Source organism: Cnephaeus nilssonii (genome assembly GCF_951640355.1).
Source record: "Cnephaeus nilssonii genome assembly, chromosome: 7".
NCBI lineage: Eukaryota > Metazoa > Chordata > Mammalia > Chiroptera > Vespertilionidae > Cnephaeus > Cnephaeus nilssonii.
In genome coordinates this window covers 98,174,972-98,202,847 of record NC_137078.1, presented here as the reverse complement: position 1 = coordinate 98,202,847, position 27,876 = coordinate 98,174,972, and the positions used below count along the sequence as shown (strand labels likewise).

The 27,876-nt window shown below is 50.2% G+C and overlaps 1 protein-coding gene across 6 annotated transcripts; it reads left to right on the top strand.

The window, feature by feature from the left end:
* The first annotated feature begins 25 nt into the window (after window positions 1-25).
* Window positions 26-26,719, top strand: NMNAT1 (nicotinamide nucleotide adenylyltransferase 1). Of its 6 annotated transcripts, none has more exons than XM_079776898.1 (6): window positions 26-126; window positions 4,551-4,640; window positions 12,654-12,828; window positions 13,762-13,945; window positions 20,722-20,861; window positions 21,634-26,719. In XM_079776898.1, exons 3-6 carry the CDS (start codon window positions 12,714-12,716, stop codon window positions 22,047-22,049), a joined length of 855 nt encoding a protein of 284 aa, XP_079633024.1. In that variant the 5' UTR covers window positions 26-126; window positions 4,551-4,640; window positions 12,654-12,713; the 3' UTR covers window positions 22,050-26,719. The 6 variants fall into 6 exon arrangements, with proteins under 6 accessions (XP_079633024.1, XP_079633025.1, XP_079633023.1 ...); XM_079776899.1 differs by having other exon boundaries at window positions 80-367; window positions 12,658-12,828; XM_079776897.1 differs by having other exon boundaries at window positions 80-367.
* The last annotated feature ends 1,157 nt before the right edge of the window (window positions 26,720-27,876 follow it).

Below are 27,876 nucleotides of genomic sequence, written 5' to 3'. Positions count from 1 at the left end.
CGCCAGACGTACGCACTTCCGGCCTCCTGGAGCCAATGAGGGTGCGGCCGCGGGTGTTCCCCTCGCTGGCGTCCGGGCTGCGGGTCGCCCGCCGAAGGACTCGGGCCGCTTTGGTCTGAGGACGTGGTAAGCCCGCACCCCGAGCCCCTGACCCCTGAGAAACTCGTATCTAGGGGAGTCAGCCCAGCACCCCTTTTTGTCGCGAGCATAGGGGAGTCCAAGGTGGTGGCCTCTTTGAGGGTCAAATACAACGGTTGCCGAGGCAAGGTCGTATTCAAGTTTGGGGCGAGGAGTCTTGCCTCTTCATTCTATTTTCTCTCTGTGGAACCAAAAACCTCGGTAAATTTGCCTCTGACCTTCGAAACTGGTGAGTTCATCCTGGAAAAAAAAAAAAGTTCCTCTAGAAGCGGCTTCTAGAGCTTGGCGGAGGTGGTGGGAGGCAGAGCAGGAGGTCTGTTCTGAACGACTTCTTATTCCTCTGAAATCTTTTCCAAATCAAGAAAATGCTAGGTCCACCTTCCTGGATGCGGTTTGACACTCACGCCCCTGGAGAAGGAGACTAGTGAGCTGTTGGGCAGCAATTTAAAAATTACTGAGAAATTAGGTGGAAACCATTTTCTGCTGTTGCCCAGCCCATCTCCTTGAAGCGTTTCTGGCAAATACGTCAGAGATGTTACCTTTAAAGCTACTTCTTTTTCAGGCGCCCAGAGTAAACTTCCAGCTGATATTACCAGAGAACTCTACCAGAATGAATTATTTCTGTCGGTTCTTCCTGATGGTAGAATTCCTTACTTCTTACCATAAGTTGTATTTCAGAGTTACAATTTGGATGTGAAACCACTGTTTGGACCTCAACCTTCAGGACGTAATAACTGTGTGTGGTGCCAGGTGGTTACTAGACTTATTGGGGGTCGGGGGGTGAGGAGGAATCACTTCATGAGTTACTTAAATCTCTAACCACTATGTCAACTGTAATGGGGAAAATATGGATTAAAATAAAGACTGACACACTGGTTGGAATGGTTCAGTAGCTTACCTTGCAAAACACTTTAAACTCACAGAATGTCCTTTGTAAAAGTACGTGATGGTTATGTTAATGCAATTATCTTTAATTTCTGGTATGTGGATATGTATGGAAGTGTCAACATTTTAAGTAATACGGAACTTTCAATACAAATAAGGTCAGTGCGAAACAAAACAAAGCTGGAAAATACATTTTATTTCACCATTTGAAGAACTTGCTGAATAAACATTTGCTCTTGTGTACTTCCCGTAATTTTCATGTTGGTGATACAATATTCTATTCTGGCATTTGTGTCGGTTTTGGTGTGTGCAATCTTGAAGCTGTGGAGGAAAGTGCTCACCATACAAGCATTACTAGTGTATTTGCCTGCTCTTCTTTCTTGGTGTCTTAATCTGATCTAGTGGTTCTGTACCTTTGGGTTCTTGTTTATAGTTAATGGAGAATGGAAAAGTATTCCTTGTGCATATGTAAGAGAAGTTGGTTTGGGTTCCAGTCCTCAAACAAAAATAGAACCCAAGCCCTGGGAGTGGGGGAGAAGAAATTGTAGAAATATATATCAGGTAGGTAGTCATGGGAGAGAGCATTGGAGAAAACAATCTCAGAACTGAGAGCCAGAACTGGGAAACCAGATACAGACACATTTCAGAGATGTTGCAGTTCAGTCCCAGACCACCGTAATAAAGTGAGCACCGCAATAAAGCGAGTCATAATCTTTTTCCTTGTGGAGGGGTTTGCCTTCAATTCGTAAAATAAAGCAAAAGCAGTACCTGTGAAGTGAAATGAAATGAAGCACAATACAGTGAGGTACGCCTGTAAATACTACTTGACAGCTGCAGGAGCTTAGAACACTTCAACTTGGACTTGAGATGGGAGCCTACAGTGTGCAAGTTGCTCCAACTAGGTAGGGAAAATGCGGGGCAGATGAAACTTGAGTGACTAACAAGAAGTACCAAGAGCCACCCTTGACCGTAATCGAACCCAGGACCCTTCAGTCTGCGGGCCGATGCTCTACCCACTGAGCAAAACTGGCCATGGCGATTTCCTTGTTAATGTATGAATTATTCAGGTTTCTAATCACTAAGTTTTCACAATATGGCTGGGATACGGAAGGTGCTAGAAAATGCCAGTGTTGTGGATAGAGAATGTGTTTCAGTGACTTCCCCTCCAGCAAGTCCCACCTGAACAGAGAAGCAGATGGAAACACTTATTTCTACTGTGAAGGTCTGTGCCTGTCATCGATGTGTTTGGGAGATATTTACATTGAATTTGTCCCTCCTGCCAATGGACACTGGTCTTTTCCTCAGGAAATAGAGGTGTCTCCACTTCCTAAAGACATTCAGAACACCTGTGAGTAGCTAGGTCCTACTTAAAATGCCTTAGCATCTGCGACTACACAGAAAAAGTAAGAAGACGAAATACCATGTGGGTCACTTGGCTGTTTTCTAGATAGTAATTGACTGTCATGATGCACAAGATTGTCGTAACCCATATGGAGGAGATTGTGATTATTTTTCATTCTGTTTACTCAAATTTCCCGCTGCATTTTAAAGAAGCAATGAATTGACCTTGTTCAAACATGCAATCTGAATCACAGTTCTTTTGAAACTAAACCTTTGTTCATTACTAAGATTTATAGTTTCCTTCTTCCTTTTCAGTACTTGTTTCTGTAGCAACCATGCAACTGTTGCTGTCACTTCCCTGAAACAAAAAGGCGGTTCAGAAAGTCAAAGTAAGGATCTTGAAAGTATTTAATAGGAGATCCTTATTTGGGGTGAATTTGGTTGTGCTGTCAGCCCTGTGATTTGGGTTGGTCTCTTCCTTTTTATCCATTGTCAGTGCTCATTAATGCTTAAAGGCAGCATTCTTTCAAGAGTGGCTTTGATGTGCTTTCTGTCATATCTCTGATGTTCGGCTGATCATTTCATCTTGGGAGGAGCAGGGTAGGAGATGGTGATGTGCTTGCTGGCAGTGGTAGGTGCAGTGTGGCGGGGGCAGGCTCACCCTGCTGGTGACATGTATCTGAGGCAGGAGACCTGCCATGCTTCAGACTGTTGGTTTAGCATCTGGTCTTGCACCGCCACACTGGCCAGGCAGAGCAGCCCCAGGCCTGAGAAAAGCACTCGGGATGAAAAATGGGATCTAGAAAGGCTAAGCCCACTGGGCCCTCTACGACACCTAGCACACAAAGCCACTTTATCAATACAGGGAAGCAGCCAAAATGCGGAGACAAAGAAACAGGTCACAAATGAAAGAAATGGAGGAAAGCAAACTACTGGATATAGAATTCAAAACCACAGTTATAAGGTTACTCAAGAATCTTCTAGAAACCTCTGAGAAATTTAGTGAGACCCTCAAGGATATGAAAAAGGACCAACTAGAAATTAAGCATACACTGACTGAAATAAAGAATAATATACAGAGATCCAACAGCAGACTAGAGGATCCCAAGAATCAAGTCAAAGATTTGAAATACGAGGAAGCAAAAAACACCCAACTGGAAAAGAAAAAAGAATCCAAAAATATGAAGATAGTGTAAGGAGCCTCTGGGACAACTTAAAGCGTACCAACATCCAAATTATGGGGGTGCCAGAAGAAGAGAGAGAGCAAGATATTGAAAACCTATTTGAAGAAATAATGACAGAAAACTTCCTCTACCTGGTGAAAGAAATAGACTTACAAGTCCAGGAGGCGCAGAAAACCCCAAACAAAAGGAATCCAAAGAGGACCACACCAAGACACATCATAATTAAAATGCCAAGGGCAAAAGACAAAGAGAGCATATTAAAAGAAAGAAAAACAGTTAGTTACCTACAACGGTGTACCCATATGACTGTCAGCTGATTTCTCAACAGAAACTATGCAGGCCAGAAGGGAGTGGCAAGAAATATTCAAAGTAATGAATAGCAAGAACCTACAACCAAGATTACTCTACCCAGCAAAGCTATCATTCAGAATTGAAGGTAAAAAAAAAAAAAAAAAAGAATTGAAGGTCAGATAAAGAGCTTCACAGATAAGAAAAAGCTAAAGGAGTTCATCACCGCCAAACCAGCATTATATGAAATGCTGAAGGGTATTCTTTAAGAGGAAGAAGAAGAAAAAGGTAAAGATAAAAATGATGAACAGCAAAATGACAACAAATATATATCAACAAGCGAATCTAAAAATCAAGTGAAAAAATCTGATGAACAGAATAAACTGGTGAATATAATAGAATCAGGGGCATAGAAAGGGAGTGGACTGGCAATTCTCAGAGGGAAAGGAGTGTGGGGGTGCGGGAAGAGACTGGACAAAAATTGTACACCTATGGATGAGGACAGTCGGGGGGGGGGGGTAAGGGTAGAGGGTGGGGTGGGAACCAGGTGGAGGGGAGCTATGGGGGAAAAAAGAGGAACAACTGTAATCTGAACAATAAAGATTTATTTAAAAAAAAAGAATGGGATCTAATGAAATGGAGTGGCAGTAATGGGAGAAGGGTGGCTTTTTCTATCCCATTCTAATCCTCTCTGCTTTTTCTCTTGCTTTTCAGACACCTTAGCTTCTTGGACTTCCCTTTGCAGTGTGACAGTCCTAGCTGAGCAGTTACTTCCCCTGAGGGACTGATAAGCCTTTGACAAAGGTGGGTTTTAGGGATGTTTGTTGCTCACCTGTAGAAACCAAGCTGCTCACTGCTAGCAGCACAGACAAGTAGTAAAGTTCAGGAGTCGTTTTTCCTGTATTTGGGAGGGAAAAAGCACTGTGAGGAATACTTGTCTGTGAATTGGAACGTATATTTAATGTGCTTTTGCCACAAGGATTTAAACAGAGGCACTCACTTAGCAAGAGATGGAAGGCTTGCTGCTTAAGGTGCCAAACCTAGTCCAATGGTTCCACTATTGATTAATATATTAACTTTAAAAAAGATTATAGCCAAGTGGAACTCACAAAACACACACATACAAAAAACTTGTGGAATTTTTTTAACTTTCCATGGTGAAATGTTTAACTGTGACATGTGTCTAATTAGGAATTCTATCTCCACATACCTCTATTTTTAGTGTAAGTAGAAAATAAATATCAAAGACTAACGGTGTATTATATACAGCCAAGCTTTCAGATTAAGATGAGCCTTTAGAAATTCAGTATTTAAAACATGCACAGTTAGTTGCCAAAACTGTTAACACCATGGTGCAGATACCTTCCCCGAAGGATCCCACTCCAAATGCAGAAAACATCCTCTTCAGTGCCGATGGGACCGGTTCCAGGTGAGTGAGCAGCCCAGTGAGACCTAAAAGGACAGCACCACTTTCCTAGGCTTCCGCATCTCAGAAATCTTCTCCTGAGTGCAAACCTAACGAATGTGTTTCCTCGCTTCCCTCCTGTGGAGTAGAAATGCTTGAAGTCTAGCCAGCTCAGGTTTTCCTTTGACAGGTCCTGCTCTTATTGGCGACGCTGGTGATAATATAATGGGGACTATTTTGGGAATAACTTCCTCATTATCTCAGTTAAACCTTCCAGCAAAACTGTGCCTATGGCACTCAGTAACTACTTTTTCATTTTTAAAAAATCTCTTCTGGCCCTGGCCAGTGTGTCTCAATTGGTTGGAGCATGGCCTGTGCACCGGAAGGTCGAGAGCTCGGTTGCAGGCTGGATCCCCAGTGTGGGGCATGCAGTACCTAGGTTGCTTGTTCAGTCCCTGGTCAGGGCATTTATGAGAAGCAGCTTATCAATGTCTCTCCCTCACGTCGATGTTTCTTTCTCTTCTTGCCTCTCTCTCTCAAATCTATTTTTAAAAATCTCTTCTGTGTCACTTTTTGATTTCAAGTTGCCAAGGCCCCTGTTTTTCTACCCATATCATGTCCTACTCAGTAACTTTATTGAATGAGTGAATAAATCGGCTATCCTATATAATAAAGAGATGATATGCAAATTGACCATCACTCTAACACATAAGATGACCGCCCCCATGTGGACACAAGATGGCCAGCAGGGGAAGGCAGTTGGGAGGGACCAGGCCTGAGGGCAGTTGGGGGGGACCAGGCCTGTAGGGGTGGGCAGTTGGGGGGGACCAGGCCAGCAGGGGAGGGCAGTTAGGGGTGACCAGGCTGGTGAGGGAGGGCAGTTAGGGGTGACTGGGCCAGCAGGGGAGGGCAGTTGGGGGAGACCAGGCCTTCAGGGGAGGACAGTTAGGGGTGACCAGACTGGCAGGGGAGGGTAGTTAGGGGTGACCAGGCCGGCAGCAGAGGGCAGTTAGGGGCAATCGGGCCGGCGGGGAGCAATTAGGCGTCGATCAGGCTGGCAGAGGAGTGGTTAGGGGGTGATCAGGCTGGCAGGCAGGCGAGCAGTTGGGAGCCAGCAGTCCTGGATTGTGAGAGGGATATCCGACTACCCATTTAGGCTCGATCCCACCTAAACGGGCAGTCTGACATCCCTCAAGGGGTCCCATATTGGAGATGGTGCAGGCTGGGCTGAGGGACACACACACCCCCATGCACAAATTTCGTGCACTGGGCCTCTAAGTTTTTATATAACTAGAGAATTTTATAACATCATAAGAAATCGCAGAATGACTAAAGTTTTAAAAATGTCCTTCATCTGAATTTTAAATGTGAATTTTTTCTTACATTTCAATCCTTGAGCTCCTGAAAACAGGAAGTCCTATCTTACCATTTAGCAGACACTTAAGTGCTGGTCAGAGTGACTGTACACTCACCAGTTGCGAAGAAAGTAAAGATGATATTACCGACCAGGTCGTTGAGGAGAGGTTGACTGCAGTACCACAAAGAGCTGGGCCTAAAAATCAATCCACTGGGTTGCACATTACTTATTACTTCTCAGAAGAGATCGGCTATACGCATAACACTGGAAGGTGCTGCGATCCTGGGATTCTAACCCAAACCTGGCACTAGGTTCATTTGGCTCCGGGCAGCTCACTTCTCTTAAGGACCTTAGCTCCTTTAGCAGGCTCAAATTAATGCTGTAAGATAGCCCACTAGTAGCATTGAGTTATTAATATTCATAGTTGGTGGAGAAATAAAGTTTGCCATTTCTCTAATTCATGTTAATTTGCTATTTTGGTGAAATATTTTTATGGAGCCCAACCAGTGTGGTTCAGAGATCGGGCATTGACCTATGAACCAGGAGGTCATGGTTCGATGCCCTGGTTGTGGGCTGGATCCCCAGTGTGGGGCATGCAGTAGGCAGCCGATCAATGATGTATCTCCCATCATTGATGTTTCTGTCTCTCCCTCTCCCTTCCATTCTGAAATCAATAAAAATATATTTTTTTTAAAGAAAGGAAGAACAAGAAAAATATTTTGTGGAAATTCCAGCTTTTCAGAGTAAGGGAATATGCTTTACTGCACACAAACATCCTATAATAGAAGCCGGCAGTTTTGAAGTCGGCCAGTTACAGTGTCACAGTTCCCGTCCCTTCTCAGTTTTCAGGTACTTGTCGAATATCAATGTTCTTAGAACTGCAATTCTTTTATTTTGAATGTGCCAACTTGCATTTGCTGCATTTGTCCAATAAGAAAGTTAACTGATTTTTTTCTGCCAAGACTAATTTCCAACGTAGAATCTAAACTAACATATCAAGGCATAATCTGGTCGATTGTGCCTGTGTCGCCCTCAGCCCTACAGACATCAGGTAATACTAGGCCAGTGGTCGGCAAACTGCGGCTCGCGAGCCACGTGCGGCTCTTTGGCCCCTTGAGTGTGGCTCTTCCACAAAATACCACGTGCAGGCGCACACGTACAGTGCGATTGAAACTTCGCGGCCCATGCGCAGAAGTCGGTTTTTGGCTCTCAAAAGAAATTTCAATCGTTGTACTGTTGATATTTGGCTCTGTTGACTAATGAGTTTGCCGACTACTGTACTAGGCTATTGGGACTGCTCTGTGGGGAATAAATAGAGACGTTGGTGCCCTCGTTGTCTCTCCTTATGAAATGAAACTCAGTCTGCCCAAATCCCGTGATTCTCACTGTATTGAGATTGTTGACTTTTCCAAGAGGTGAAGCGGGTGACTCCCATCGATGATAGGGGCAAACACAATGGGGCAGACTGCAATTAAACACGTGACAGGAAACGCAGAGAGCACCCGAACCGCCCCCACAGCTGAGACCCAGACCGCCGGCTGCCAGGTGAGGGCTTGGCTGAGGAAAGAACTTACCTTAGCAGAACGTAAAACTGGAGAGCCAGAGTGGCGATCGCAAACAAGAACATGGTCACTCGGCTGCATGGGACACAGTGAGTTACATTTTACATAACCGCTTAGTGATGAACTGGCTTTCAGAAACCAGGGCCAGGTTCTGTTTCAGGATAATGTAACATTAAACCACAGAGATAGAGTTTTACACATAGCAAAGATCATCCCATTAGAGCAAAACTATGTCTATGAATATTCCAATAAGAATATTAAAAGTGCCTTGCCCTGTGTTGCTCAGTGATTAGAGCATCAGCATACAGACAGAAGGGTCTCAGGTTCGATTCTTGGTCAAGGGCATGTTCCTGGGTTGCAAATTCGACCCCACATGCGGGAGGCAACCAATCAATGTGTCTCTCCCTTTCTCTCCCTTCCACTCTCTCTAAAAATCAATGGGAAAAATGTCTGTGAGGGAGGATTAACAAAGGAAGCGAGGGAGGGAGCGGGGAGGGAGGGAGGAAGGAGGAAGGAAGGAAGGAAGGAAGGAAGGAAGGAAGGAAGGAAGGAAGGAAGGAAGGAAGGAAGGAAGGATATTAAAAGTAGCTACTGTTACTCAGCTCCTACTATGTCACAGGCACTGTTGATCCTGATTTCTAAGGAGTCTTTAGAACTTTGGTTCCTTTTTCATGACTAAATTAAGGCGCTAAGGCAATCCACAAGTAATAGCATGAGTTATTAATACTCAGCAGACACATGTGTCATTTTACATGCATTTTCTCACTTAATATGCACAAATCCAATGAGATAGGGACTGTGGCTCCCCATTTTATAGATGAGGAAACCGAGACTCAGATTAGGTGTCTTAGGACAAACACCTCGTAGTAAGAGGTAGAGCTAGGATGTGAACCGGTTCTGAGAGTCCTAACTGGGCCCCTATGTAGTGCTACCTCTGCCTTCAGCCAGATGGTTCACGCTGAGCATCACTTATAAACTGAGGGTTACCCTGCCGACCACAACGTAACCAAGTGCAGTCTGCTGTTACTGCTCAGACATTTGGGAAACTCTTGAGGTTACGTGTATATAGTTTCTGTGCATAAGAAAATCTTCGTCATTAACTAATAGTTTTAGCTCTTCACCATAAACTCTTTTAGTCTTTTTAAAAATATATATTTTATTGATTTTTTACAGAGAAGAAGGGAGAAGGATAGAGAGTTAGAAACATCGATGAGCTGCCTCCTGCATACCCCCTCCTGGGGATATGTACGCAACAAAGGTACATGCCCTTGACCGTAATCGAACCTGGGACCCTTCAGTCTGCAGGCCGATGCTCTATCCATTGAGCCAAACCGGTTAGGGCTTTTAGTCATTTTTATTATTTACTTTATTAATTGGGTTTAGCACTGAATGCCTTTAGGGTATTTGTAGAAATAAAATTTACCCTCCAGAGATTTATCCCCAGTGAAGGCACTCTTATACCCCCCCAGGTTATTGAAAGCAATGGCATGTTTTTAGAACTAGAATATAGTTACATGCTTAAAGGTACTGTTTTTTTTTTTTTTAATATATTTTTTTATTGATTTCTTACAGAGAGGAAGGGAGAGGGAGAGAGAGTTAGAAACATCGATGAGAGAGAAACATCGATCAGCTGCCTCCTGCACACCCCCCACTGGGGATGTGCCCGCAACCAAGGTACATGCCCTTGACCGGAATCGAACCTGGGACCCTCCAGTCCACAGGCCGACGCTCTATCCACTGAGCCACACCGGCCAGGGCTAAAGGTACTGTTTTTAAAGGTACTGTTTTTAATTATACCTTCTTAGAGGTATAATTCCAAAGGTGGTCAAGTCAGCGAATGTGGCACCCTGAAACCTGACAAGAGCCACACAATTCCTGTTCTTTCTGGGAAAGTTCATGTTTTACACACTGGCTGCATGTTTAGGAAATGTTTCATTACTATCTCCACATCAGTGTTTTTAAAACCTAAGAAGGCCCGTGAAATCGAACTTGAGAATTGAAAGTACATTTTAGTTACACGTCAGGACCACCTCAGAAAGAAATGACGTTCGTTGTACTGGGCGGGACGGCCACTTACAGCCGGAGCTGGTGAGACCTGGGCCGCCAGCAGGGCGCCTGGTAGGCTGAGCGGGCCAGACAGAAGGGGATCGTGGCGACACCTGTCCTTGAGCACCTGGAGCAAGGCAAGGCGGATCCCAGACAGGCCTGTTAGAGCTCCTATTCCACCTCTCCCCGCGGCCCCGCCCGCCCCTTCCCTGCACAGGTACCTCCGGGACGCAGGGAGGTCCTCTCCCGAGGGGCGGGTCCCTGTGTTTTTAAGCCCCCTGGGCTATGGTCGGAGCTCACTGTAACTTAAGTCTCCTTGGCTTTGAGGGTCTAGTTTGGTCTGAGCTCAGGTCGGTTGTGTTCACAGTGGATTAATAGGACCGAGCGGGACATCTGAGGCAGGTCCTGACTGACAAGGGAGAAAGCTTTCTTTAAGCTTCCTGAGCCCTTCCCCTGGGAGTCCCTGGGAACCTGAGGCCAGGGGGTGCTTCGAGCTCTTTGTTCCACCCGTCCCTGTGCAGCAGGTGGCTCCCCTGGGGACCCCCTCCTGACCTCAGCTGTCCTGTTCTTCCAGCTCCCAGCTCAGTCTCCCTGGGGGAAGAGCACCTGAAACCTGAGATGGGTGGGGCTGGAATTGACACCTGGCTCCAGCTGAACCCAACCCCTCAGCTCTAAATAACAGGCATTCCCAACGGGAGGCTGAAGACCACGCGCGCGAAACAATTCACGGGAGTCTTCAGAACTCAAGGTGATGCCTTTTGAGCTGGAAAGGGCCTGCTCGGTGTCCAGCACAGTGGAGGATAGTAGAGCCGCACCACAGGGCATCACTGAAATTTCAGAGCACTGGGCAAAGGGCAGATCCTACAGGCTTCAAGGGAGAAAATAAACGTCACACTTAGAGGATCCAGAATGGAAAGTGACTTTGGCCCAGCCAGCGGGGCTCAGTGGTTAGAGCGTCAGCCAGTGCTCCGGGGAAGGGCACGTACCTGGGTTGCAGGTTCAATCCCTGTCCCCTGTCGTGGTGTGTAGGAGGCAACCAATCGATGTGTCTCTCTCACATCGATGTCTCTCTCTCTCCTCCCTTCCCTTCCCCCCGCTCCTTCCACTCTCTGAAAATCAATGGAAAATATATCCTCCAGGGGAGAATTAAGAAAAAAAAAAGTGGCTTTGGATTTTTCACCGTTAGCACTGCACTCTCGAAGTAGTGCCTTCAGAATTTTGGGAGGAGGTGATTTTCAACAAAGACTAGAATCTACCAAAAGAAATCACTGGAAAAGTTGGCTGGGATTGCTTTAGGGAGGTGGATGGAGGGGTTGGTGAGCGGGATATGGCCGCTGGCTGTCACCCTGAGATTTCTCGCTCTATATCTACACTAATAAAAGAGAAATATGCAAATTGACCGTACCTCCGTGATGCCCACAGCCAATCAGGAGTGAGTATGCAAATTAACCCAACAAAGATGGGTTAATTTGCACACGCAGGTGCGGAGCGAAGACTGAAGACGACTGAAGACTGAAGAGGCTTGGCTTCTCCCCTGCAACTGGAACGAAGGCCTGGGTCCCGGGTGCCAGAGGAAAACCGGTGCCGGCAGCCAGGGGAAGGAGGGCCTATTGCACGAATCTTCGTGCAATGGGCCTCTAGTTCATTTAATAAAAGTTTTTAATAAAAGCTTCAGGTCACATGTCTCCCATTACTTCAGTAGGTTTATGCAAAGACCAAATGGAATAATTTGAATGAAAAAGGTTTGTAGAGTGTAAACTGTTATTCAGCAGAAAGTGATATGATCATGTTGACTTAGAGGCAGAACACTGGTTTGAAGGGCAGGTTGCTGGGGAGTCACACTGAAGATGATGCTGTCACTGTGTCCGTTAACTGTGGCCACAGCCGCGCAATCACAAAACTGCAGTAGCGTGCAGCAGTGAACAATTCCTTTTTGATCGTGAGCCTGGGTCAACTGTGGGTTTGCTGATCCGGGCCAGGCTCAGCTGATCCCACCTGGGCTGGCTCTCGTATCTGCGCTGGTTGCGGTTTGGCCCGTCCCCGATGGCCTCGGCCGCATAACTCCCACATACCTTGTGGTGGGCCGTCTGTCAGCAGGAGCAGCGCTCTCTGCGTGCTCCGTCACCCTCCCCCAGGCTGGCCTGGACCCGTCTCGTGGCAGAGGCAGGAATCCAAAAGCAAGTAAGAGTGTGCAAAGCCCCACCTGGCACACTGTCACATCTGCCACATCCTTTTGGCCAAAGCAAGTGACAGAAAGTGGGAAGGAGATCCCCATCCTTTGTGGTAGGAGCTGTAAGTTCACGCTAAAAAGGAAGGGTGGAGAAATGGGGCCACTGTTTACAATTCATGGAGCTCAGTCATTGAAGCCAAGTATTTTAATCCATCTATTTGGAATGAGAACAGAAGGGTGTCAAAGGCCTGTAACTGGTGTTCCTTTTCCTTTGTAGATAGATGACCCCGGAGGTGCCAGAGTGTGCCACTTAGATCAACACCTTCAGCGTCCTAGCATGGAAAATTCCCAGAAGACGGAAGTGGTTCTCCTTGCCTGTGGCTCCTTTAACCCAATCACCAACATGCACCTCAGGTTGTTTGAGCTGGCCAAGGACCACATGAACGCAACAGGTAGGAACAGTAACAAAAGCAGCGGTGGGGTTCGGAACACTATCCCCAAATATGGCCCCATGGCATATTGGCTATTCTGAGCCGAAGGAGTTTGAGAAACCTGCAGAATTGGGGCGGTCACTCGGACCTCCTCCCCACCCTTCTCCTCGGAAGCAGGTCACAAAATGCTATGTGAGAGGCACCCTCCCTCTCCCCACAGGGAAGGCGCATCCTCACCTCTGAAAACAAAGGGATGCCAGGAAGAATCCGAATAAAGGAGCCTTCGTTAGTTTCCCTGAACTTGCTACCCTGACCTTGTGCTCTTTGCCCCTTCCTGTCCCCCTTTGCCCACGGCTGTCTCCTCTTCAAACCTAGCATTGAACACGCAGGTTCACCTGCTTCCTGGGGTCTTCATTTCCTTATGAAGGTTCCCGTGTCCTGTAAAGCTTACATTAAACAAATGTGTGTGCTCTCCTCCTATTCATTTATCTTTCTCAGTTTAATTTTCAGACCCAGCCAGGGACCGACCCTAAGAGAGTTGAGGAAAACTTTTTCCTTCCCTCCGTAGACAAGATTTATTTTGTTACACAAATGCTCATGTTCTATGCTGATAGATGGAGGGGTGCTCATACTCATAAACAGGAAACTACAATTAAAAATGAGATACAGTTTTCCCATCACATGGGAAACTTCATAGTGTCAACTATCAGAGGTAGAGGAGATAGGGGCTCTTTTTATACTATAGGTGGACAATACAACTTGATTAAGGCATTTTACAAAGCAGTTCTATGTGTTGTAAATTTTACCACAGTTAATGAATGAATGAATGAACCTGAATCCCTGTGTAAAAAAATAAGAAAGGGGATATTTGATTAAAATCGTATTGATGATACTATTTCCTGTGCATAAAGTCTAATTGGTTATGCCTCATGTCAAACCTGACTCTCTATCCAGGAAAATATAGAGTCATCAAAGGCATCATTTCTCCTGTTGGCGACGCCTATAAGAAGAAAGGTCTCATCTCTGCCCATCACCGAGTGATCATGGCACAACTTGCCACCAAGAATTCCAGCTGGGTGGAAGTGGATACCTGGGAGAGTCTGCAGAAGGAGTGGGTAGAGACTGCGAAGGTGCTCAGGTATTTGTGGGGAGGTCGGCTCCGTGGGCTCCCGGGAGGGGTCAGCGCCCTTCTTGGCGTTGGGCCACGTTTCCGTGCCGCCGGTGTCTGAGCTACAGGTTTCCAGCACGGTCCCTAGGGCTGGAAGGGCTGAGGCTGTGTGGTTCCCGTGCGAGGTCGTTGCACAGCCGTGGAGCACAGAAGCAGGCAGCGTGTTCCCGAGCCTGTGTCTTGCATTGTGTGTTGAGATGTTTGCATGCTGGTTACTATGCAAAGCTCTGTTCGTGAACGTGCAGGGAAGCCTGCTGGCCTGGCCGTGCCCGAGTGAGAAAGGCAGAGTTATAAGATGATGTCATTGCCATCAGTCTTCCGAGAGGCAGGTATTCAGGACGGGAAGCCGTGATGCTGGGTCATGGACAGACCTGTCTGTGTGCTGCTTCCATGACAGCATACGGGCTTGTCACACACTTGTCTTACGCCTTTCAGACAGTTCCAGGTAAGGGTTCAGAAACCAGAGGGAGTGACATCTACTTATTACTTAATGTTATCTTGAGTATAAAATAGAAGGGCTTTCTGAAAAACCTTTCTGCCCAACGTCCATCCTTGGAGTTCTGAACCTTCTGAGTAATTAGGATTCAAACAGGAACTGGAAATCACGCTGAGTATTTTAAGCAGAAAGGGGCCTAGGGCAGTGGTCGGCAAACTCATTAGTCAACAGAGCCAAATATCAACAGTACAACGATTGAAATTTCTTTTGAGAGCCAAATTTTTTAAACTTAAACTTCTTCTAACGCCACTTCTTCAAAATAGACTTGCCCAGGCCATGGTATTTTGTGGAAGAGCCACACTCAAGGGGCCAAAGAGCCGCATGTGGCTCGCGAGCCGCAGTTTGCCGACCACGGGCCTAGGTGATTGGGCAAAAGTGTTAAAAGGGCGGGAGGAGTGGGAGTTGGGCTTGCTCAAGGTCACACCTCCTTAGCTGCAGAGTTCAGGAAACTAACTTCCTGCCTTTGCCACCACCACCTACTGTTCAACCATCCCCGTGCCCTGAGGTTGGTGACCGGACCATGGAATACAGCATCTGGCCGCCTTGCTCATGCTGTAACATGACTCATCCGGCTTCACAGCCGCAGAAAGATGGCCTGTCTCCCTTCTTCCTTCCAGTCACGAGTGAACCCCATCGGCAGGATCTCCCTCACGCCCAGAACCTGCTGCCAGGACCCGGGAACTGTATTCTGGGTAGAGGTGGACACTGAGCTGCAGACGACACCTGGCACAGCGTCGTCAAACACCAGGCTCCTGCCTCCCCGCCTTTCCCAGCCCCTCTGGCTTCCTAGCAGCCTACTGTCCATTACACTTCAGCTCGGGGATTCAGGAGGGAAGGGGTTGGGGACACAAGGACCCAGGGTTTGCTCCATGAGTGTGGCTCATGTTACTTGAGTAACTGCACAGTTGTAAGTCCCTGGGCTTCTGGCTGCCCGCCGAGAAGCAAGCCATACACAGGTGCTGCCTGTAGGCCTTCCTTTCGGCCTCGGGCACTTGTCCCCTCTAGGACCTTAGCCGGGGCATTGAGGTTCTCCATTACTAGGTCAAGCCACACGCTTCAGTGGTCAAGAGTGTGGGCTCTGGAACCAGACTGCCAAGGTTTCAAATCCTGGCTCCGCTACTTACAAGCCAAATGAGCTTGGGCCAATTAGTCAGTGTCCCTCTCAGTGGGGATAACAAGCAACTCTGATGTAATGGTGGCAATCATACAGTCGCTTTATAATAGCCAAAATATTCACTCAATCAAGTTGTTATTGAAAGCCTCCTACGTCCCAGGGACTCTGCTAGGAGCTGGAGTTGGGACTTGAGCCTTCCCCCTCCATTGTGGGGATGATAATAATCCTACCTAATAAAATGGTAATATGTAAATTACCATCACTCCGCTACGCCCACGATTGGGCCAGCGGGAGGCGCAGGGGGCGGGACTCGGGGTGGCTGGGGTAGCCGATTGGGCCAGCAGGACGCTGAGCTCGCATTGCCAGTGGCGGCGTGAGCTCAGCGTCTGCGCCATGGCTGTGCTGCGGAACAGAAGGGGCCTCTGGGGCAGCGAGCTCATGTCCCGCTGCGGACCATCAAAAGCGGGGGAGCTGGGTGCCTGTCTGCTCCGGCACCAGGCCTTTCAGAAGCCTCCGCAGAGCCGAAGGCTTCTGAAAGGCCTGGTGCACCAGCCGAAAGGCACCCAGCTCCCCTGCGATCGAAAGCGAAAGCGTGTAGGGGACCCTACACGTGCATGATTCAATCATGCACTGGGCCTCTAGTATGAGAATAGAGTCCTAGCCGGTTTGGCTCAATGGATAAAGTGTCGGCCTCCGGACTGAAGGGTCCCAGGTTCCATTCCAGTGAAGGGCACACACCCAGGTTGTGGGCTCAATCCCCACCAGTAGGGGGCGTGCAGGAGGCAGCCAATCAATGATTCTCTCTCATTTTTTTTTTTTTTAAATTTCTTTATTGATTAAGGTGTCACATATTTGTCCTCATCCCCCCATTCCCATCCCACACCCCTCCCCTTGGATGCCCCAACCCTCTGTTGAACTTAAGCATTGGTTAGGCTCATATGCATGCACACAAGACCTTTGGTTGATCTCTCCCCCCTCCCCCCACCCTCCCCTATCCTCCCTCTGAGGCCCGATAGTCCGATCGATGCCTCCTTGTTTCTGGTTCTGTTCTTGTTCATCAGTCTATGTTGTTCATCATTTCCCCTAGATGAGCGAAATCATGTGTCACTATAGATATACTTATAAGAATTGAATGTGCGACGAGCAATAATAGTTATGCTGACAGGCAAATGAATCAGTCTGTAGTGAGTTTCTTTCTGGACCAACAGTTCTTTTGAGACCCAATATCAATGTCCACCGGTTCCCTATGAGTACATGTCGGCACTGACCCCTCAGCTCTGGATGGTGGACAAATGGTGGTAATGCAGGTCCGACTCCCTCTGGTTTGGTCTCGGCTGGACCCAGGGGCACTGCTTCACCCGGATCCAGGGGCCCACGGCCTCGCCCGGACCCGGGGCCAGGCTCACCCGGCTCCAGGGGCCCGCGGCCTCGCCCGGACCCGGGGCCCAGGGCTCACCCGGCTCCAGGGGCCCGCGGCCTCGCCCGGACCCGGGGCCCAGGGCTCACCCGGCTCCAGGGGCCCGCGGCCTCGCCCGGACCCGGGGCCCAGGGCTCACCCGGCTCCAGGGGCCCGCGGCCTCGCCCGGACCCGGGGCCCAGGGCTCACCCGGCTCCAGGGGCCCGCGGCCTCGCCCGGACCCGGGGCCCAGGGCTCACCCGGCTCCAGGGGCCCGCGGCCTCGCCCCGACCCGGGGCCCAGGGCTCACCCGGCTCCAGGGGCCCGCGGCCTCGCCCCGACCCGGGGCCCAGGGCTCACCCGGCTCCAGGGGCCCGCGGCCTCGCCCCGACCCGGGGCCCAGGGCTCACCCGGCTCCAGGGGCCCGCGGCCTCGCCCCGACCCGGGGCCCAGGGCTCACCCGGCTCCAGGGGCCCGCGGCCTCGCCCCGACCCGGGGCCCAGGGCTCACCCGGCTCCAGGGGCCCGCGGCCTCGCCCCGACCCGGGGCCCAGGGCTCACCCGGCTCCAGGGGCCCGCGGCCTCGCCCCGACCCGGGGCCCAGGGCTCACCCGGCTCCAGGGGCCCGCGGCCTCGCCCGGACCCGGGGCCCAGGGCTCACCCGGCTCCAGGGGCCCGCGGCCTCGCCCGGACCCAGGATTCAGCCTCACCCGGACCCAGGGGCGCACGGCCTCGCCCGGACCCAGGATTCAGCCTCACCCGGACCCAGGGGCGCATGGCCTCGCCCGGACCCAGGGGCACGTGGCCTCACCCGGACCCGGGGCCCAGCCTCACCCTGACCCAGTTCCCAGCCTCACCCATACCCAGGGGCACGCGGCTTCACCCGGATCCGGGACCCAGCGGGGTTTCGTCTTCTTGATCCCAATTCCTGTTGGTCAATTCCCTCTCAGCAATTCCTTCGGCCATTTTCTCAGAGTTCCAGGGCAGCCACCGCAGAACTCGTTGGGCAGCGGGCTCGGCGAAGCTCCGGTGTGCCCGGTGCGCGGCGGCGGGCTGGTCCGGGGTGGCTGCGTCGGCCCTTGGGTCTGCAGCGGTGGCCGGTCGCCGAGCGTGCGCACCTGGCCGCTTCCGGGGTGTTGAGATTCTTGAAGGACTCGGAGGTCAGCAAGCGCGTAGTCTCCCGCCCCATGTCTCCCAGGGGCTCGTCTGTCCGTGCTCGGCAGCGAGTGAAGCCTTCCCCTCAGCCGGAGACCGCTGGGGGAACTGCACCGAGCACGTTCCAGGCCGCCATTGTGTCGCCTGAGCCGTAGTTTTTAAAGTGTGGTCTTTGGGTCACCGGCATCAGCTTCATCCCGCGTACCCCTCTCTTTTATTCTAGTTGTATAGCATCCGCTCAGTTAGCCCTCCGGTGGTTCTGGATGGTGTCTGCTCTGCTCTCCCGTTGTAGTCTCAAAACCGTTGTGGTAGGCAGCAATCAGGCTTCCGCCCTATGCCTCCATCTTGGTCCTTGTTTGTATAGTTAAGTCTTGATTGTTGTTGGTGTCACTGGGAGGAATTGTCCTCCAGGCCTATTGGCCGTGCGGACCCTCTGTGTCTATAAAGGAAGAGTTGCTGTGCGGAAGACACGCCTATGTGCCGGGTCTTGGTGCAGCAAGGCTTCGGCGCTCACTGCGTCTGCCTCTTGAATGTGTCCCTTATGGGAGTGGTCGAAGTCTGGTGTCATCTCACACCGACCACTAGATGCCCTCATTTCTGGGTCTCCAATGTAGTGTAGGTCAGCTACTGCCTGTGGCCCCTCAGCAGGAATTACAGCATCCCTTATATTCGTGACCTGTTTCGGTGCCTTCCCCTTTTGGCTGCCTCCCTATCGCTCAGCTTCCCCAATCTCCCTAGGTGGTCGCTCTTGATATCCCCCTTTGTGGGCTGAGTGCAAAGTCTTGGTGTTGTTAAGCCTTGATTGCTGTTGGTACACTGGGAGGATGTGACCTCCAGCCCAATTGGCTGTGAGGATCAGCTGTGTCTATGCCGGGAGACAGCCCCATTCAACTAGACTTGCAAAATTGTAAAAGCCTCTGTGTTCAGCTTGGATGGGGCGGAGTTACAGGGCGGAGCCTACCGCCTTGGCTTCCCGTCAGCCCCGCCCTATGAGGTTCCTGTGTCTCAGTGTCCCTCCGTACTCCCAGCAAACACCTCTGAGAGAAAAGTGCCCTGGAGTTTCGCGCGCTGCCAAACAGTCTAGTCTCTCCCCCAATGAATCTGGATTCCCAGATTCTCTCCCGGAACTGGGTTTCCGTGTAGTCAGAATTGGGGCTCACCTCAGTCTGGCGCTTTTGTCTCCTTCCCTCCAGGGCGACTCAGCGGCACAGTCAACAGCCCATCCTCCGCGCACAATCCTGTGTGCGCCTCCGGTGCTCTGTTCTTCGCCGCCTCTCTGCATCTCTGCCCCACAGCCCAGTTTTCCCCAGTATGAGCCTGGCTTCCCCGGGTCTTTCCCGGAACTGGGGTTCAGTGCAGTTGGAACTAGGGATTCAGCACAGTCCGGAGCTTTTGTCTCCTTCCCGCTAGGGCAATCCAGCGGCACAGGCAACAGACCCTCCTCTGCGCACATTCCCGTGCGCGGCTCCGGCGCAACTCCTCTGTGTCTCCGTCCCACAGCTCAGACTCCCCCAGCATGAGCCCGGCTTCCCAGGGTTTCGCCGGGAAATGGGGTTCAGTGCAGTCGGAGCTGGGGTTCAGCACAATCTGGCGCTTTTATCTCCTTCCCGCCAGAGAACGCCAGCCAGGCCGTCAGCCGCCCCTTCCTCTCCGGCTCCGTCTTCCCCGCACGCTCGCGGGCTCGTGTCTCCGCCTGTGTCTCCATACCTCAAGCTTTTACGGCTTCTCTGATTTTCCTTGTGGTTTTCTTTTTCCTTCTAATTGTGGGCATTTCAGTCAGCCAGCTTTCCTGTGGTTCTGGATGATGTCCGTTTTGACTTTTAGTTGTGTTTTTGATATTGTTGTGCCCGGCTGTAGGTTAGGTGTTTAACCTATGCCGCCATCTTGGTTTCTCGATTCTCTCTCATTATTGATGTTTCTATCTATCCCTCTCCCTTCCTCTCTGAAATCAATAAAAATATTTTTAAAGTAATAGAATACAATTTTTGTAAAATAGAATTGATAGAATAATAATTATTTTTTAAAAAAATTTATTGATTTGAGCGAGAGAGAGAAACATTGATGTTAGAGAGAAACATCAGGCTCCCCGACCGGGGATCAAACCCACAACTGGGGTATGTGCCCTAACAGGGAATCGAACCTGCCACCTTTTGGTGTATGGGATGACGCTCCAACCAACTGAGCCACACCAGCCGGGGCTAGGATAATAATTATGATTTATTATTATTTATGGCATGGGGTGTTGAGATAATCCAAGCAAAGTGTTTAGTTGTGCTTTGCACATAATCAATGACGTGAACTCTTGTTGTTATGACCCAGACACATAAAGCTGAGGATAGAACAGCTACCATGTTGTGCTCCCAGCATTTTCCTTGCTTTCCATTCCCGATGGCCAGGACCCAGGACTAGTGTCCTGGCCAGCCTCCATTCTGACTGACTGGGCACCGGGTGTACCGGCGGTTGAATGTTTTTAATGTCACCCCTCCTTCAGCACTGGACCCGAGGCTCGTGGGCATCTGCAGAGGGACGATGTGTGGTTGCGCTCTGTGAGGAAGAGGACTGTTCTGTTGCTTTGTTGTTTCATAGACACCACCAGGAGAAGATGGAGGCCAGCGGCTGTGAGCAGCAGGACTCCCCTGTGCTGGAGAGGCCTGGCCGGAAGAGGAAGTGGGCTGAACAAAGATCAGAATTTAGTCAGAAGAAGCCCCTAGAGCCACAGAGAAAAGGTCTGCGTGTTTTCCCAGGACTTACCGACTGGAGCGGATAAGGTTCTAGAGCTGAGCAAGCCCCTTTTCTATTTCCATTTTCTTTTTTTTTAATATATTTTATTGATTTTTTACAGAGAGGAAGGGAGAGAGATAGAGAGTTAGAAACTTCGATGAGAGAGATACGTCGATCAGCTGCCTCCTGCACAGCCCCCACTGGGGATGTGCCCACAACCAAGGTACATGCCCTTAACCGGAATCGAACCTGGGACCTTTCAGTCCGCAGGCTGACGCTCTATCCACTGAGCCAAACCGGTTTCGGCTCCATTTTCTTTTTTTAAATATATTTTTATTGATTTCACAGAGGAAGGGAGAGGGAGATAGAAACATCAATGATGAGAGAGAATCATTGGTCGGCTGACTCCTGCACACCCCTTACTGGGGATCAAGCCCACAACTGGGGCCTGTGCCCTTGACCAGAATCGAACTGTGACCTCCTGGTTCATAGGTCGATGCTCAACCACTGAGCCACGACTGCCAGACATAGTTCCATTTTCTATTTAGGACAAGGGGTGCCTGGAAAATGCCCTCGTACATTTGCTGATGGAGGGGAGGGGGGTGCGAGGCATCCTGAGCTCCTTCCCCTGCAGAGCCCTTAGCTTCTCAGCTGTCCTACGTCTCTTTTGAGAATCTGAATCGGAAAAAGCAGAACCTTCTTTCCATAAAAACACGCCCACACGCAGGGAGTTATTACAAAGCAAACCCTGAGGCCATGTTTTCTTCTTCGTCCCAGAGATGCCCAAGGTCAAGCTGCTGTGCGGGGCAGATCTGCTGGAGTCCTTCGGTGTCCCCGACCTGTGGAAGCGCGAGGACATCGCCAACATCGTGGGGGACTACGGGCTCGTGTGCATCACCCGGGCTGGAAACGATGCTCAGAGATTCATCTACGAGTCGGATGTGCTGTGGAGACACCAGGCCAACATTCACCTGGTCAACGAATGGATCACCAACGACATCTCGTCCACGAAGATCCGGCGAGCCCTCCGAAGGAGCCAGAGCATTCGCTACTTGGTGCCAGATCTCGTCCAAGAATACATCGAGAAGCATAATTTGTACAGCGCCGAGAGCGAGGAGAGGAACGTTGGGGTCATCCTGGCGCCTCTGCAGAGAAACACGGCCGCCACTAACTCAAGAACTACCACGGCCTGAAGCTGTGCGCTTCCCCCGGGGATCTGGGTGTCAGCAGCTGGGGGAAGGAATTGGGATCCTGTTTCATAAACTGAAACTTGAAAGTTTGGTAAAAATCAGTAGTAAACTAAAATCAGGTTTATTCCTTTTTATCAGAAGTTGCGAAGGTGATTGTTTTCAGTATTACCATCTTTTTTGTTTTGAATGTACAAATCATTTTATCTTTAAAACAAGAGATTAGCAGCACTCAAACCAGAAGACTGTTTAATCAAACTGACTATAAATCAGAAGTCAAAAAGGACATCTGGCTTTCTCCTATCAGAGAAACGAAGTCTGAAAAGCCACGGTGCATTTAAAGGCCTCACTTTAGTTGTGAAGGGAACAAACATTTATGGATGCCTAATTCTGGGCCGAAGAAGTCACTCTTCAAACAGCGATCTTGCAAAAGGCAGCATGGAGCAGCCATCTCCAGCTGCGCAAAGGCAGGCTGGGCATGTGCCTGGCAGAAACCTTGGGCCCACAGAATGGCTGGTTAGGCTTCGCCAGGATACACCTGCCTGGAGCTCGGCCTTTGGAGGCAGGGAGTGGGGCCCAAGCCCTGGCGTGTTTGCAAAGGCGGATAGGTTTCTCCGATGCCCACTGGAGGGAGCGAGCCTCTGCGTCACGTGTCTTACCGTTCTCCTAGCACAGCCCTAACCCTGGCCACCCGCCCTCATTTATCTTCAGGAGCCACTTCAGAGATGACTGCACGCTAATGCGGTGTCATATTCAAGAATGTGGTTAAGTGTCAGTGCTCTTAGCCTTTATTGATAGCTTAATAATCAAAAGACAAACAGAGACCTTAAAAACACGAGAAATGCCCCCCTGGGTGGCCAGAGTTTCAGCTCAGGGTTGGGGTGCTGGTGAGGGGTGTGGAAGCTGTCAGCCCCGCCTGACGCTGAGGGTCTGCAGAGCCTGCTGTTTCCTGCCAGCCACTGTGAATCTGCCTTTTGCGAATTTGTACCCTTTTCTCCTCTTGTCCCGTTGTGTGGACTTTAATCAAAATAGAACTCCCAAGTAATAAAGTCATAGCTTTATGTTAAAAATACAAGATTGCTCTATGATCTGATACTGATAAAAAAAAATTAGTAGACATTTTACCAATTGGTAAAGCAAAAAGGCCAGAAATCGTTTTTTATAGAATAGTGTTGTGGTTTGTGAAAATCATTCAGTGACAGAAACAGGACTAAAGTTACATTCCCAATGAAAATAGAATACCAGTAATCTACCTTTTGCAATTTATATTTCATACCTACACCACCCTAGATGAAGGATTTATAACTGCAGAAGAAAAAGGTACTTATAACCGTGACATTGCATCGTCAAATCTGTATCCACAGTTCCCAAAGGAAAAGGTTAAATAAAGCCAGCAAATAAATGTACATCCTACAGCTCCGGACATTATTACTAATGCCAACAGGTCAACTTCTTGAAGACGGGAAGGGTTGCAAAGCCTGGCACCCAGTAGTTTTTCCTCTATCTGCTGAATGAATGAAAAGTTAGAATCTCAGGTCATAGAAATGGGGTCATTCTTGTCCCTCCTGAGCTTTGTGGAACCTAAGAGTTGGAGCAGAACTGAAAAATAACCATCTAGAAGCAGCTGAAGCTGTCAAAATTTAACTTTGACGTCTTCTCCTGGAAAACTACAGTTAGTTCACCTGAAATATTGTGGGAGCTGCAGAAAAGTTCCAATGCTAGAAATTTCTCTCATCATCTGTTGCCTCCTTACCTAGAAGTGCGCATACCCTGCTCAGCTATTAGTATGTGTGTGTGTGTGTATTTATTTTTAAATTGATTTCAGAGAGGAAGGGAGAGGGTGAGAGAGAAACATCAATGATAAGAGAGAATCATTGATTGGCTGCCTCCTGCACGCCCCACACTGGGAATTGAGCCCGCAACCTGGACATGTGCCCTGACCGGGAATCCAACCGTGTCCTCCTGGTTCATAGGTTGACACTCAACCACTGAGCCATGCTGGCCGGGCAGCTATGAGTATATTGACCTCAGGCCCCACTGGGAAGGCCTGGGGGACCCTCCCAGGAGAGCCGGCCATGGTGAAATGGCCCTTTGTTGTGCTATTTATGGATCAACAACTTTGTACATTGAACGAGCTGCTTGACTTTCTCCCCAGGACCAAGGATGCTGCTAATGCCACAGCATAATAGCACAGTTCTGGGTGTCTTCAAGGACAGAACTTCCTCTTTGGATAACGGACATTAGAACAACGAACTTCACAGGGGAATAAATGTTAACTGTCGTGACCTCCATGGAGGAAGAAGAAAATATGCCATTGTTTATCCGGCACCAGGCCTTTCTCATAATTTGCTTTTGTAAAGTGAGAGTTTGGGCAGCGTGGACAGCTGGCGTTCTGTGTGTTCGATGCTGGTGATGTTGCTTCGTGCCCTTTACCCCTCGCGTGGTCTCAGGTACACGCTGCACACAAACTTGCAGTACTGGGTCCTTTCCAGGCCGCGTCCTCAGCTTCCCGCAGGTGAACGTCCCGCACGTGGAGAGATTTGTTTTCTGTTTACCAGCCTCGTGAACAACCGGGAGCAGCAAACCTTCCAGAGAAGAGGTGCGGGGCCTTCCACCATGGGAGGGTATGACCAGCCGTCTGCAGCCCCCACCGAGGGCCCTCACCCGACATGCTGGCGCCTGCACCTCCTACTCCACTCTAGATTTCCAGCCTCCAGAACTTGGCATCCCCCGGCAATCAAGGTTCAATGTCAAAGGCCTAGGCCAGTCTCCTTCGCCAAGGAGATGAAGAGAAGGGGTGTTGTAGGTAACAGAAAGGAGCGTGCTCGGCTGGAGCTGCATTTTGTGCATTTGCACTGTTAACTGTGTGGGGGTATATGATGCTTCTAACAAAATAATAAAAGCCACATTATGGAAACTCAAAAAAAGGGAGGAGTGGGTCCTCCTTGGTGATCAGGGTACAGAGACTGAACCAAAGGGATATGTAGCCGCGTCTCCTTGCGTCAGAGGCAGCTTGTTTTTCCCATTCGAGGACCTCACCACGGGGTAGGAGAAAGCACCCCCAAGGCCAGCGCTGCTCTCTTCCACCCCAACCTCCGAGTCCCTTCTCCGGGAGCTAGAGGTCACTGTCTTGTGAAATGGGCCCCTTTAACACTTCTTCGGGGTGCCAGGGGACACCCATTCCTTTGCCAGCCTCCTGAAGGCCTCTTGCTCTACATCGTGCCTTGCGGCAGCCACCCCAACGTGAGGCTGCGTGACCAGGGCCATCTCTGAAGCCTGTCCCCCGTGGACCGGGTGCGGCTGGACCTCACCGAGCACTCGCTGCGTGCTGGGCATGTGCTCATGAGGGCCTCCTTCCAGGAACGGCACAGTTCGGTGGCTGGGGTCAATGGGAAACAGGCCTGGATGAGCAGTTCGTCTCCGAGCCTGTGCTCCTGACCACTCCACACCTTACATAACGTGTTCTTCCCCAAGGAAAGTTGCAGCCAAATCTTGACTTTTTCATCCACCCTAAGTGGATGAGCACGAGTAGATAAAACTTTCAACAGTGTGGTAGTCTGGTGGCGATGGCCGATGGGTTCAGTCCACCCAGACGGACCCAGTTGAACTTGCCCACTGTTAGCACCGCCTTGGAACTGGGCAGCCAAAGCCCAGAGGGAGGAGGTGGTATAAACCAGTGGTCGGCAAACTGCGGCTCGAGAGCCACACGCGGCTCTTTGGCCCCTTGAGTGTGGCTCTTCCACAAAATACCACGTGCTGGCGCGCACATACAGTGCGATTGAAACTTCGTGGCCCATGCGCAGAAGTCGGTTTTCGGCTCTCAAAAGAAATTTCAATCGTTGTACTGTTGATATTTGGCTCTGTTGACGAATGAGTTTGCCGACCAGTGGTATAAACGTAGTTCACACACAGCAAAAAATAAAAAAATGTAAAAACAAAAGGAAAAGGCGCCCAGGTGCCCATGCTAGCCCATGACGCCAGCGTGCAGGAATGGTCCTGTGAGCCGAAGACGCTTCTCCGCCGGGGGGTGGGTCTCAGCGCCAGGCATGTGGGCCAGCTGCTTGCAGAGGGCGTGGCTGGACGCTGTCCCTTTCTCTAGAATAACGCAATGACCTCTGCGCCCCCCGCCAGCTCTGAAATGCTGCTGACCTGATGGAGCGTTGGCGTGCCCACGGTTCTCACCGCTCTGAGCTGCCACCTGCCCCTTCCCTTCTGCGGGACCTGGAAGTCCGTCTTGGAACTGTCACGGCGCGAAGTGCCCAGGGAGCACGGTAGGAGTCAGCCTCTGGGCGGCTGCCCACAGCCAGGGCGGGAGGAGGAAACGCCCCTTTTTGAGCATCAGCAAGGGACTCCCCAGGACCAGTCCTGAGGCTTCCTGGAAACGAGCACCCCCAGGCCCTGCAGGACAGGAAACCAGGCCCGAGGCCGTTCCCGGGGGAGCAACTCAGGGTGTCCAGACCAATGGGGAACGTGGCCAAAGTGACATTTTCAAAAAGTAAGCAAAAACTGGAGCATGAGCGAAAGCAGTGGTAATCGTAGAAGGAACCCCTCTGAGGCCCTCACCAGCTTCCAGCGTAACGCTGTGCCAGTCCCGTGTCATCCACACCCTCCTTGTTTGTCTGGGATCTTTGACAGCAAATCTCAGGTGCATCATTTCACCTATGAACACATCCATGTGAGGGAGTCTCATTTACACGTGAAAACGATTGCACTGAAGACCAGCAGGGGCACTGGGAAGCCCAGGGCAGTCAAGGAAGGGAGGTGGGTGTTTTGTTGTCAGAGTTTATTTCGATTTGTTAAGGTAGAATCGGCCTATATCATAGTAGTTTCAGGTGTACCACCTAATGATGGGTATTTGTATATGGCGTAATGGTCACCGCAGTAAGTCTAGTTAACGTGTCAGTATCATAGTTAGAAAATTGCTGTGTGTGCGCGTGCGCAAGAGCCAGGAGGAAAAGAAGGTGATTTTAAAGGATCACTCAGCCCTCTTCAATCTGCCTCAGGATCTCAAGAAAAACAGCCTCCTGGGGAGTCAGTGGAGCACGAGGAAGACCCTCAGCTCCTCCCTCGGCCACGCAGTGCGGAAGCGCGGGGCTGAGGGCCCTGTGGTCTTTGTCAGTCCAAGTTCACGGAAGCACAGCCCTAACCTACCTTCTCCAAGGCAGCCTCTTGGGGTCCAGGAATGAACGGGCTGTATAATAGTGCAGCTATAGTACCCGTGTCACCGAACAGACCTGGGTTTCCAGCCCCCCTGTTCCTGTCACAAGCGTAGTACTCATGAAGTATTTCTTTTCACGAAGTATTTTATTAAACACTTGGTAAGTACCCTCAGCAAGTAAAGCATGCTCAGAACCGAACCAGAATGAGCTTGTCTTGTGCCCTCCGACAGGAAGAGGCAAATAAGGGGATAGGAGTGCCCTGATTTTACTGTCTCAGGATGTTTTCCACCGGGAGCAGCAGGAAGCTCACTCCCAGAGACTGAAACAATAGGGACATTTACCAGCCGTGGAGACGGAGGGCAGGCAAGACTCAGGGTTCTCAGGTGCAGTGAATCTACTGTCAGCAAGGACCCCGGCTCTTGTCGCCCCTCTGCTCTGCTGGTCACGTGTCCTGAAGCAGGTGCCCCTTAGTCAGAGGATGGTCAGCAGCAGCGTCTTCCTTGTTCGTGTTCAGAAGGGGAGAAAGGCTGCCTCCCCACAGCTGTTAAAATCAAGCCTCGCCCGGCTGGCGTGGCTCAGTGGTTGAGCGTCAACCTATGAACCAGGAGGTCACGGTTCCATGCCCAGTCAGGGCACATGCCCGGGTTTCAGGCTCGATCCCCAGTAGGGGGCGT

What these genes read in the sequence shown, in the direction of transcription:
- NMNAT1 (XM_079776896.1), top strand. Translation starts at nt 5,223, where the DNA reads ATGCAGAAAACATCCTCTTCAGTGCCGATGGGACCGGTTCCAG. An exon ending in GCCGATGGGACCGGTTCCAG is followed by an intron (nt 5,266 to 12,657) that starts GTGAGTGAGCAG and finishes CTTTGTAGATAG; the next exon opens with ATGACCCCGGAGGTGCCAGA. An exon ending in CCTAGAGCCACAGAGAAAAG is followed by an intron (nt 20,862 to 21,633) that starts GTCTGCGTGTTT and finishes TCTTCGTCCCAG; the next exon opens with AGATGCCCAAGGTCAAGCTG.